At 41.5% G+C, this 13,232-nt stretch overlaps 1 protein-coding gene across 1 annotated transcript in view; it reads right to left on the bottom strand.

Annotated features, from left to right (window-relative positions):
- Positions 1-13,232, bottom strand: part of PREP (prolyl endopeptidase) — a 100,874-nt gene that overhangs the window by 28,679 nt on the left and 58,963 nt on the right. The window contains exon 10 of the mRNA XM_037064957.1: positions 10,946-11,049. Within this exon, the coding sequence (XP_036920852.1) occupies positions 10,946-11,049 (104 nt within the window). The remainder of the gene's footprint in view (positions 1-10,945; positions 11,050-13,232) is intronic.

The following is a 13,232-nucleotide window of genomic DNA, read 5'->3' on the forward strand; positions in this document are numbered from 1 at the left end:
TCTAAACCCAGAGGAAATGAGAACTTTTTCCTTCCATCATCACACCAGCGAAGTTCGTCCTGTAACGGTTTTGCCTCCAGGGAGACAGTGGAATAATGGCAGTGCTAGGTCCATTTTCCTCACCTCCATCTCCCACGGACCATCAGTGTAACGCCAGTGAAAGGGGAGATGAGAGGAGAAACTGAGTAGTAGAAAGAGAACCCACACTAAGCTCCTATGGTCTCTTATCTTTTGCCCTAAAAGACAGAGCAGGAGGCCAGAGACCACTTGTCTATTTGGCAGCCTATGAAGATGTACCCCAGACATAACCCTGGGCTTAGGGCTGGCACCCTCAGAGAAAAGCTTGAAAAGATCACCGCAGGTCTCTCCTGCTGAGCCTTCTTAATGTGGAGAAGAGCTAAACAGTTCTCAGATTCTCATTTCTAGACACCCTCTACATCCTATTAGTTCTTCGTTTAACTTCACCTATGAAAAAGGCAAAAATACACACACAGATGCAGACGCTGGAGTGGACGTAGTCCAAGAGAAAGCAGTCAAGACGGGCGCTGGCTCTGGGCACAGACGTTACTTCCAGTGTGCTCTGCACCAGAAACAAAGGGCTTGGGCCAGCGGTTCCAACAAACAGGGGACTGTTCTGAATTTGAGTTAGGAGCCTCCTGGTGCCAGGAGTGGCATCCATGCCAATCCAAGTAAGTCTTAAAGTCCAGCGGAAATGAAATGAAAACGCAAAAATGTAAACACAAGTTTTACTTCACTTCTGAGCATACTTTAAATGGAACTTCAAGCTGCGATATGGTGACGACGAACATTTAGAATTAGAATATAAATGTATATGTGTGTATGCACACATGTTTATGATATAAATAAATGGATAAGGCAGTGAGAATCTCCACTAACATGCAACAAAGGGACTAAACTCATATTTACAAATTATTAAAAAATAAATTTATGGGCCCCTGTAGTCTCCCCTTTCACACAGATGGCATTTTTTATTATTTAATAGGTTCCATAAGAGCCTATAGTCACTAGACACATGAGGTAGAAACACACGGTACTTTTATTTCTTTAATTTAATCTTTATTGTGTTTTTTCCATTAACATATAGGACCCTTACACCACCCTCCCCACAGCGATCACCACACTGTTGTCCCCGAGCCTTTTTTCCTTTTCGCTCAGTCCCTCCCCGCCGAGCCCACCCCCCGCACCCAGCTGCCATCCTGCTCTCCATCTACGAGTCTGTTGCCACTCTCCTGGTTAGTTCAGTTTGTCCATTAGATTCCACGTATAAGTGAAATCATTATGGTACTTGTCTTTCTCTGACTGGCTCAATTCACTTAGCATAATGTGCTCCAGGTCCATCCATGCTGTCACAAAGGGTAAAGTTTTTTTCTTTTGTTTTATGGCAGAGTAGTGTTCCATTGTGTAAATGTCCCATAGTTGTTTTATCCACTCATCTACTGATGGACACTTGGGCTGCTTCCATATCTTGCTTGGCAATTGCAAATAATGCTGCAAAGAACATAGGGGTGCTTATGCTTTTTTGAATTAGTGCTTTGGGTTCCTTCGGATATATATCCACAAGTGGGACAGCCTAGTCAAAATGCAGATCCATTTCTAATTTTTTGAGGTATCTCCATAACTGTTTTCTACGGTGGCTGCACTGGTCTACATTCCCACCAACAGTGCAAAAGGGTTTCCCCTTTCCCATATCCTCGCCAGTACTTGTCTTTTGATTTATTTGATGGCCATTCTGATGGGTGTAAGATGATATCTCACTGTGGTTTTAATTTGCATTTCTCTGATGATTAGTGATGTTGAGCATCTTTTCATATTTCTATTGGCCATCTGTATGTCCTCTTTGGAGAAGTGTCCGTCCATGCCCTTTGCACATTTTGTTATTGAGTTGTTTATTTTGGGGGCATTGAGTTTTGTAAGTTCTTTACACATTTTGGATATTAACCCCTTATCAGATGTATCGGCAAGCATGTGCTCCCATTTTGTGGGTTGTCTTACTTTGTTGATAATTTCCTTTGCTGTGCAAAAACATTTTAGTTGGATATAGTCCCATTTGTTTATTTGTTCTTTTGCTTCCTTGCCTGGGGAGATATATCTGACAAAATATTGCTACAAGCAATCTGAGATTTTGCTGCCTAAGTTTTCTTCTACGATTTTTATGGTTTTAGGTCTAACATTTAAGTCTTTGATTTATTTTCGGTTTATTCCTGTGCGTGGTGTAAGGTGGTCTAGTTTTATTTTCCTGCATATATCTGTCCAAGACTCCAAACACCATTTACTGAATAAACTATCTTTGGCCCATTGTAAGTGCTTGCTTCTCCTCTTGAATACTAATGGACTACAAACGTGTAGGTTTATTTCTGGGGTTTCTATTCTGTTTCACTGGTGTATCAGGTGGAGGCCCGTTTCACGCCACTGCCACATTTTGAGCACGACGGCCAATACTGTGGGATAGTGTGGTACCAGGTCGTGCTATTCCTCCAGCTTTGTTCTTTCTCAGTATCATTGTTGCTGTGTGGAGCCTTTTGTGGTTCCATATAAATTTTTGAAATATTTGTTTTGGTTTTGTGAAATACATCATTGGAATCTTGATAGGAATTGCATTGAACCTGTAGACTGTTATGGATAGCATGGACATTTTAATGATGTTCATTCTTCCTATCCACAAATACGGTATGTGCTTCTACTTATTGTGTCTTCTTCAATTTCATTTTTCAGTGTCTTAGAATTTTTTGAGTACAGGTCTTTTACATCCTTGGTTAGGTTTATTTCTAGGTATTTTATTCTTTTTAAAGGAATTGTGAATGGGACTGTTTTCTTAATTTCCCTGTTAGTTCATTGTTGGCAATAAAAATGCAACTGATTTCTGGATATTAAATTTGTATTCTGCTACTTTGCTGAATTCATTGATCAGTTCTAGTAGTTTCTTGGTGGAATAATTGGGGTTCTCTATGTATAAGATTTTCACATAAAGGCAGTTTTACTTCTTTCTTTACAATTTGGATGCCTTTTATTTCTTCTTATCTGATTGCTGTGGCAAGAACTTCCAATACTATGTTGAATAAGAGAGGTGAAAAGGGATGGCATCCCTGTCTTGTTCCCAGTCTTAAGGGGAACACTTTTAGTTTCTGGCATTGAGTGTAATGCTGGCAGTGGGTTTATCATATATGTAATATATGTTTAGGTATGTTCCCTCTTTGACCACTTTGCCGAGAGTTTTTATCATAAATGGGTGCTGGATTTTATCAAATGCTTTTTCTTCTGATGTGATCATGTGGTTTTTAATCCCTCATTTTGTTTACATCATGAATCACATTTATTGGTTTACAAATGTTGCATCAACCTTGCATTCCTGGAATAAATCCCACCTGATCATGGTGGACAATCTTTTTGATGCATTGCTGTATTCAGTTCACTAATATTTTGTTGAGGATTTTAGTGTCTATGTTCATCCGGGATGTTAGTCTATAATTTTATTTCTTCGCAGAGTCTTTATCTGGTTTTGGAATTAGGATAGTGCTAGTCTCATAAAATGAGTCTGGGAGTCTTCCCTCCTCTTGAATTTTATGAAATGGTTCGAGAAGGAAAGGTGTTAGTTATTCTTGGAATGTTTGGTAAATTCACTTGTGAAGCCATCTGGTCCAAGGTTTTTGTGTGCCAGGAGTTTTCTGATTATTGCTTCAGTTTCACTAGGTGTAATCTGTTTGTTCAGATTCTCTCATTCTTCTTGATTTAGTTTTGGAAGATTGTATGTTTCTAGAAATTTATCCATTCCGTCCAGGTTGTCCAATTTGTTGGCATATAGTTGTTCATAATATTTTCTCAAAATCCTTAGTATTTCTTTGGTGACAGTTGTTTCTCCTCATTCATTTCTAATTTTATTATTGGAGTCCTTTCTCTTTTTTTCATGTGAGTCTGGTTAAAAGTTTGCCAGTCTTGTTTATCTTTTCAAAGGACCAGCTGTTGGAGTCACTGATCTTTTATATCATTTTTTAAAGACTCTATTTCATTTATTTCTGTTCTGATCTTTATTATTTCCTTCCTTCTACTCAGTTTGAGCTTTGTTTGTTGTTGTTTTTCAAGTTCCTTTAAATGTGAAATTAGATTATTTGAGCTTTTTCTTGTTTTTTGAGATAGGTCTGTAATGCTATGAATTTCTCTTAGGATTGCTCTCCCAGTTTCCCACAGATTTTAGATCATTGTTTCCTCATTTTCATGTTTCAAGGTATTTAATTTCTTCCTGATCTCATTGTTGACCCATTCATTGTTTAAGATGTGTTATTTAGCTTTCATGGCTGCATGTTTTTCAGTGTTCTTGTGATTGATTTCTAGTTCCACAGCACTGTGGTTAGAGAAGATGCTTGATATGATTTCAATCTTCTTCAATTTATTGAGACTTGTTTTATGTCCTGTCATTGAGTCTATCCTAGAAAACATTCCATGTGTACTTAAACAGTGCATTTATTCTGCTGGTTTAGGGTGGAGTACTCTGAATATATAAATTACATCCATTTGATCTAGTGTGTTGTTTAAGGCTGCTGTCTCTTTGTTGATTTTATGCCTGGAAAATCTACCCATGGAAGTCAGTGGGTGGCAAAATCACTACCATGGCTGTGTTTCAGTTGATCTATCTCTTTATGTCCACCAAGACTTGCCTTGCACATTTAAGTGCTCCTGTGTTGGGCATGTAAACGTTTACTAGGGTTATATCCTTTGTGGGATTGGTCCCTTTGTCATTATGTAGTGTCCTTCTTTGTCTTTTACTATACCCTTGGTTTTAAAGTCTATTTTGGCAGATATAAGTACTGCTAACCCAGATTTTTTTCTTTTACATTTGCATGAAATATTTTTTCCATCCCTTACTTTTAGTCTGTATCTTTTTATCTGAGCTGGGTCTCTTGTAGACAGCATATATATGGATCTTGTGTTCTTATCCATTCAGCTACCCTCTGTCCTTTGGTTGGAGCATTTAAGCCATTTACATTTAAGGTGATTATTGATAGACACATATGTAGTACCATTTTAATGTCAGACTGTTTTCCCCTGTTTTTTTTCTTTCTCTTTTTCTCCTCCTCCTCCTACCCCTCCCCCTCCTTCCTCAAGCAAGCCCTTTAACATTTGTTATAGTAGTGGTCGGGTGCTACGAAATTCCTTTAGCTTTTTCTTGTCTTGGAAGCTCCTTATTCCTCCTTGATTTTAAATGATAGCCTTGTTGGGTAGAGTAGCATTGGTTGTAAGTCCTTGCTTTTCATCACTTTGAATACTTCACTCCACTCCCTTCTGGCCTAAAATGTTTTTGTTGGGTACTCAGATGAGAGTCTAATTACTGCTCCCTTGTAGGTATATACCTGCTTTTCTCTTGTGGCTTTTAACATTCTCTTCCTGTCTTTAAACTCTGTCATTTCTATTATGATGTGTCTCAGTGTAAGCCTCTTTGAGTCCAACTTGTCTGGGACTCCCTGAGCTTCCTCGACTTTTGCGTCTTTTTCCTTTAGCAAACTAGGGAAGTTTTCGGTCATTATTTCTTCAAATAATGTTCTCGATCCCTCACTCACTCTCTTCTCCTTCTGGTATTCCTATGATACAGATGTTGTTCTGCGTCATGTTGTCCAAAATGTTTCTTCAGCTTTCCTCATTTAAAAAAAAAATTCGTTTTCCTTTTCGTTGCTCTGCTTGGGTATTTTTTTCTACCTTTCCTTCCAAATCACTGATGTGGTCCTCCACTTCATCTTACCTACTGTTTATTCTTTCCAGTGTATTATTCATTTCAGATATTACATTCTTTATTTCTGGCTGGTCCTTTTCTATGGTTTCTATGTCTTTTTTCATGCAGTTGAGTATCCTTATAATCAGTACTCTAAACTCTCTATCTGATGAATTACTTACCTCCATTTCATCTAGTTCTGGAGAACTCTTTTGTCCTTTCATTTGGGGTTTCTTTGTCTTCCCATTTTGGCTGCTTCTTTGTATTTTCCACCTTATATGTTAAACTAATCAGTGATATGGCCTCAGGCTATAATCAGCAGTCTGTCTTAAGCACCACAGAGTGAGGGAGAGTAATTACTGTGGGCAGGACTGTTGCTTTTCCTTAGGCTGTTGCCACTTGGAGAGGAGTGTTCTGCCTGAGGAAAGATGGCTTCTGCAGTAGGGGAATGACTCAGTGAAGGGATCCTGGTGGCTGTTCCTCCAGTCCTTTCCCCAGAGCCACCAAACCCAGACTCACCTCAAGCATCTCTAGTCCACTCTGCCTTCCCTCGGCCACAGCCCAGGGTAAGTGGCTGCAAATGAAACTTTGTGCTTTGGCCCTTTAAAAGGCTCTCTGTGTCTCCAGCAGTCTCTCTCTGGTGGACAGAAATTCTGCAGCTTTTCACAGCTGGATGTTACCTGGCTTTGGCTCCTTTCAGGCTTTGGTGCTGCAGGCCGGGGAGCCCAGCTTGGAGTTTAGACCTCACACTTCTCAGGAGGATCCCTCCAGCCGCTGAAATATCCCTCTGGAACTTCAGCTGCCACCATGGGAGCCCAGCCAGCCCTCTGGTGCACTCCCTGCTAGTCTGGTTGTGGTGAAGTGGTTTCTTCTGTCTGTCCTGGTTATAAGGCTTCTCTCTAGGTAGTAGTCAGTCCGTTATTTGGGACAATTTCTCTACAATTTAGATGCAATTCCAGATTTGTCTTGGGAGAGGTTATTACAGCTTTCACTTACTCCTCCGCCATCTTGGATATCCAAAACATACTTTTAGAAGTAAGGAATCTTAAGAATTTAGAGGCCTTTTATTCTAATTTGTTTATTTTACAGGTGAAAAACAAGTCCAAACCAAAAACAACTGAGCTGTAGAGAGTGCAAATAACTTATCCCGAGAATGAAATATGCAGCTCTGGAATTCTATATTCTTGTCTCGGCTCGGTCAATTATTAACAGTGTGGCTTTTGTTAAAACACATCCATTGAGTTTTAATTTCCTCATTTGTAAAATGAGAGAGCTCAGCCAGATGAACACCAATGGAATTGGAAGACATATGACTTTGTCCAGAGCCCCAAAACCATATCGGCCAAAAAAATACACACTGAGAAAAAAGCATGAGAGGCAGCTATGAAATGAGGGACCTGCCCACCTCCTGAAAGGCTGATTCACACCATGCTCTCACTCCGGCAAGCAGGCCCCTCGAGGATGGCCTGTGTCCCTTTCCTTTGTAGGTACATACAGGAGGGTGGTTAGAGTCGGTTATCCCAGGCAAGAATACTCGAGCACAGAATGAAACATCTGAAAAGCCAGCTAGACACTAACGTATGTAGCTTCCTCATAATACCGGAGATCATCTTGTGTTTAACGCTCAAAGTCACCCCCTATACTCATATCACACTTCTGCTAAAGTCGAGACAAGAGTTCAGGAACTAGCTAAATTTAAAGCAGTCTTCTAATTGCAAGTACAGTGTCCCTCAAAAAGTTCTTTATAAAAATCTTCCCCCATTCACTCTTCACTAACATGTTTTGAAGATTTCTGAGAACACAGTGTTATAGAAAACACTGTCACTAGTTTAATAGCTCACCAAGGATGTGGATGAGTCAACATTCAAAAACCACGTGCCACATTCTCAGCACAGAGTTAATGACCATCAAACACTAATCCTGTTCTGAAAACGTGTTCTCCGAACGGAACAGCCTGTCTGCTAGCAATGACAAACCACTCAGCACCAAGGTTAGAAAAATCTAGGTTAAGGAAAAACATTTCCACTCCTTCTACCCTGAGGCATCTTGGTAAACCCAAAGAATCATCTAATTTTAACACTTCTGTTCATCTACACAGCAAACCACCTTTGGGATGTTTTTGATGTTTCAAAGGTATTATTTTGTACTATATTGACTTAAGTTTATCTTTGCTTCATTAAATTGTCTCTTCCTCTAAAAACTGTCTTTCACGAAATGTGGAAAACTTGTTAGTGAAGTGTGTTCACAGTATACTCAGTTCACTGTTCTTTTTCACGCCTGTAAGTTTTGTTTCACACTGGGAGGAAAAACACCAATCTCTCAGGTGGGTGAACAAAAATGAGATACCGAGAAACCAAAAAGCTGAGTGTTTGCTACACTGCATTTCTTTAGCATGCCACATTCCATCACAATGCAAACACAATTCCTTCCATGGAGGGAACTGCCAAGGTCAACCCTGTAGCACAGGTGATTGAGAGCAGGATTCCTTCCTTTTGAATTTACTGTGAAATTACGAACTTACACTGCTACGAAAGGCAGAACCAGTCTCTGAGTGACGGGTAGTGAAAATCATTCCGGAGTCTTGGTGGGTCAGGAGGAGCTTTGAGAGCGCCCAGAGCCCTGTCCAGCTTCCACCTCTGCTGTGAAGATGTCCTCCAGGACCCGGCCAGCAGGGTCCCCCCCCAGCGCAGAGTGGACTGCAGCCTGCACCCTCCATCGTGGTGGGAACACCCTCGGGGTGTCTGACCTTTCAGATCTGTGTCTCAACTTTCTGGCCTGACTACAAATTTCCAAAGTTAGCTTAGATAAATTAATAGACATTGACTGTATGAAATTTCTCTATGTTCAAATGGTACCACCCAGCATGGAATGTCATGTCATAAATATGTGTCGGTGAACTAAATTTAACTAACATTTCCCTTCTACTTCACTTTTGTTTCAAATAAAACACATTACTGATTGTAAATGTAGACAGAATTTTCAGGTAAGCCACTTATTACCCAACCTGTTTAATAAATGTAATTTCTAATGTTCAGTATTTCAACTTCTTTTTGAAGACATGGGCACAGAGGTTCTAATCAAAATTACATGGTCATGTCATTCACAATAAAAGAAGGGAAAAGATTAGTCAACTGTACATTCGATAAACCTGCCTAAAACTAAATTCCTAATGTACCCCAGACTGGGAGAAAAATGAACAGTGTTCCAGGATCCGACTTTAAAAATGATATTTCTGATACAGATCAATTTTCTACCCACAGCTGTGGTCAGGAATGGATGACGCCTATATAGGGAGCAGCTTCACGTGTCTGTCAGCAAAACGCAACCCCATATCCTCCTCCCACCCCCGCCCCTCCCAAGATGCTCTGGGTCCGGAGTGAGTACAGATCACACAAAGAACAGCCCTCTGTGGCTTACGCAGCTGCAGTTTCTTGGCCCCTCCCTTCCTCTCTCTTTGGCTTCGTCTGTCTCACCAGCTACACCACCAGGTAGTGGTGCACGGTCATGACCACCACAAACCGCGCTGGCCAGCCATGCAGGGTCATCTGTGGCTGCAGTGTTTGCTCCTGACAATGGTGCTTCTCACACTATGAAAAGGAGTGGGGAACAGTCCAGGGATCGTCTTTTTAAATCACACATGGAACAAATAAAAACACCAGGGTCACATGGAATCAAAATCGGCATTACCCTAAAGTGACTGAAAACAAAAGTAGAATATCTATTTTCTAAAATGTTATGGTTTCTAGAGCACAGCATCAAGATGCTCTCCCTTCAGGGACAGACCCCTTCTAGAGCCCCTTTTACAGTGGTCGGTCACTGTCCGCCGGTGACACCACTGACCGCCTGACCAAAACGGAGAACATCTGTGACACTCACATTTCACGTCTGAGCTCTGGCTGCACACACTTGAATCTCAGCCACTGCAAAATGGGTGTTAAGTGAAACAAGTGTATGGTGCTGTGCACTTCAAAGGCACCTTTACACATGAGAGCATCCTAGTTTAACGACTCAGTGCAATATGCGATGCGTGTAATCAACAGATATAAAATCTCCCACTGGCATTACAGACAGAGGCGCTGCTCTGCCCACGGGCACAGCACCCTTTTCTAAAACACGGAAATGAGGAGCAGGGCAGGCAGATCTGAAAGCAGGGTGTTCTGACCAGCTACCACCTCTTTAAATGTCCACCGTGAATCTCTTTCCCCTCTGCTGCCGCAGTAAAACAAAAGGTTGTAAGTATCTGTGTAGCTCAGTGCCAGGGGAGTTTTCACTGTGAAGCAGAGAGTCAGGCAGAGAGTCAGGCTCCCGAAACACATCAGCTGCAGCTGGCCAGATCCAGCCGACCATCGCTTTTTGTAAACAAAGCTCTATTTTTTTATGATTGAGATCTCGCCCACCATCTAGACTGTTTCTAGACTATTTCACCAAGATAAAATAATGCCCTAGTTTCACAGAAGCATTCTTGGGAGCATCCAGTGCTCTTTGTTCTAACCGTCCTTCATCCCTAAATTCCTAATCTGTGGTCCGTGTGTCCTGCCCTCCAGGCAGGAGAGCCCTGATAAACACCTGGTGCCTGTAGGTTGCCTCTCACTGTAATAGAGCAGAGACACCCTGTGCCATCGATCAGTAAGTCATTCAGTTTCTGGGAAACTCAGTACCTTTGGGGAGCTGGAGAGATAAAAACAGAGATTCTTAACCTTAAAGGATGGTGACCAGAAACTGAGCTTGTGGTGCCACGACAATTAATTAGCTACTTCATTCCTTCTAATATTACATGGAGTGCCCACTCTGTGCCAGGCAGAAATACACATGAACTTCAGACTGAAAAGACTGACTCACAGCACTTGAGTAAATACTTTACATAGAGCAAATCTGTGTTGTTATTTATGGCACCACAAAGACTTGAGCTAAAACACAATCCACTCTCAAGCAAACAGAGTAATACAGACAAACTGTGTTGCTTTGATAGCTACCGAAGTAAGATCCCCCAGACAAGGGACTCTGGCGTCCTGTCAGAGTGTAGCTCTGGGAGAACTTGTAAGCTCTGGGAAGGCCGGGACTGTGCCTGGCTCAATGCCCAGAAATAGCAGGCTCCAAACACATCTGTCATCCGTATACTGTGCATTGCCTCCACGGCTTCCGACAGGCTGGGATGTGAATGGCCCTGGGACCATTAGTTCTCAGCTTTTCTAATTCACATTATCGAGAGCAAACACTCCCCCATACCTGGACTGTCTGGTAATCGGAAGCATCGATTCCTTTCACAGTCACCTCTCGAAAGACTCTTGGCTCTAGTTCCTCTTTGGTAAGATCACAGTGATAAATGATGCCTAGAAGGAAGCGGAAGTCTTAGTTTAGTCCACGAACCCACTAGATGCAAGGGGAGCAAGGATTACCAAGCATAATCGGATGCCACAAGGAGCAAGAGCAGAGCATTGGGAAGTATGAGAAGAGGTAAAAATCCTAACCGTGGAAACTTAACAGGTCTTTTCCACACCACGTCACTCAGAAGTACAGGTAAAAAAAAAAAAAACACCAAAAAATCCCAAAAACAAAAACAAAAAACAAACAAATGTGGGAAACTTCAAGCAGAGCCATTTTATCTGAGAGTCAATTAAGACAGAAAATTCAAATGATTTGCCCAAAATCAACAGCCAGTCAGGGGTCTCATGAAGGCAATTGGGGGCTCTTGCTAGCTACCCAACAGACACTCCTTCATGGAAACACGTGGACAGCAATCAGGGACCACAGATGATTGGGGATCCAATTTTGAATTACTTGTTTTTAAAAATCCTTACCTGGGATACGTTTGTTGATTTTAGAAAGAGAGGTAGAGAAAGGAAGGAAAGAAGAAAGGAAGGAAGGAAGGGAGGGGGGGGGGAGAGGGAGGGAGGGAGGGAAGGAGGGAATCATTGACTGTTTGCCTCCCGTATGTGCCCCAACCAAGGATCAAACCTGCAACCTAGGCATATGCCCTGACCAAGAATTGAACCCATGATCTTTTGGTGTATGGGACGATGCTCCAACCAACTGAGCCACTGGGTCAGGGCATTGCATTGTTTTTTAAATTTTGATTATCCTTGTAATTTTGCACAACAGAAACTGATAAATGTGCACCAAGATTTCCAGCTTATTTAACCACTAATTAAAATTCCATTTCCTGAAGTTAATGCTACTATACTCTAACATTTAAGAACTAAATCCAAGAAATAATAAGTAAGACAAGTCCTACTGTTTGAAAACAACACTGTTGTGGTTTATGAAACAGAATTAGTCATCCAGAGTGTCTGGTGTGCAAGCAGCCTTGTCACGTAATACTTTAAATATGTGCTGTCAGATATGTGAAAAATTGATTTAGTGATCCCCTTACTTTCTGGGAAACCAGAAATCATGTGTCCCACAGGGCACATTCTACTTGATTGATCTTGTATTGAAATGGTGGCTTGTTTTTTTTCTCAATGCCTCTGTGTATGTTCTTCACTAACAGTTGAGAAACAATACTCTGCCCCTACCCACTGGCAAAGAGTAGTGCATTTAGATTCCTTAGCAGAAAGACTGCTAAGAATGTGATCTTAATTGTCACACTAACAAGTTATTTCAGGTACTGTAATAGGTGCATGACTGACATTGACAGTGGGGGATATGTAACGTGACTGTACTACTGGTTTTCTCCACTGAGCCTACATGTAAAGTCTCACTTCAGTACTTCCAAACTACACTCGGGGCATACGGTGAACTTTTGTACTTGAATGTGATCTTGAGGCCACAGGCTATCTTCAGATATATGTGAATTTTGTAAAGCTTCTTGATCAGTACCTGCTCCCTTCCACAAAATACAAAAAAACCTGAATCTCTGAAGGAAACCCCATCCAACCTGATAATGAAGAACACACACAGCAGACCAAGCAGGTGCCGCCTGCCTCACCCTGGTGCCGCAGCTGCCTCTAGAACAGGGACTGGCTCAGGGCCTGGGAGCCAGGACCCCTAGCTCTGACCATTACTGGGCCAATAAGCTGAGTCATACAAGTCACCAAAGTCCTAGAATGTGAAATCCCTAGTGAAAGACAATGGATAGGAAACATACTCTAAATGCCTGTTTATCTAGAAAAAAAATGAGACATACATCCTCTAACAGTGGAATGAAGTAAATATACCACAGGGGTGGGCTACTGCCTGACCTCTACTCTTCTGTCCTCTTGGACGCGGCTGGGTTAACCCTGAAGGTAGAAGTGCTTAATATATGTGATCAATACTTTCTATTTACAGATCCATCCGGGTTAGGCTGGGTTAGCCATTCACCACTCACACTGTAAAGTGAATCCTTATAATGTCATGATGCTTTGTGTCCTTATTTGGTTCCTTAAATACAAAGGAAGGAGTAGTTTGGAGAAAACATCCTAGAATCATGAACCAAGGAGGACTGGTTAAGTGATCCCTAGGATATCAATTTCAAAACTTAAGGATGAAAGACAGAATTAGATCACAGAAGTCTCTTAAGGTGTATGGACTTAGG

The sequence above is a fragment of the Sturnira hondurensis genome, unplaced genomic scaffold, assembly GCF_014824575.4.
Source record: "Sturnira hondurensis isolate 20B ecotype Veracruz unplaced genomic scaffold, ASM1482457v3 Scaffold0015596, whole genome shotgun sequence".
Classification (NCBI taxonomy): Eukaryota; Metazoa; Chordata; class Mammalia; order Chiroptera; family Phyllostomidae; genus Sturnira; species Sturnira hondurensis.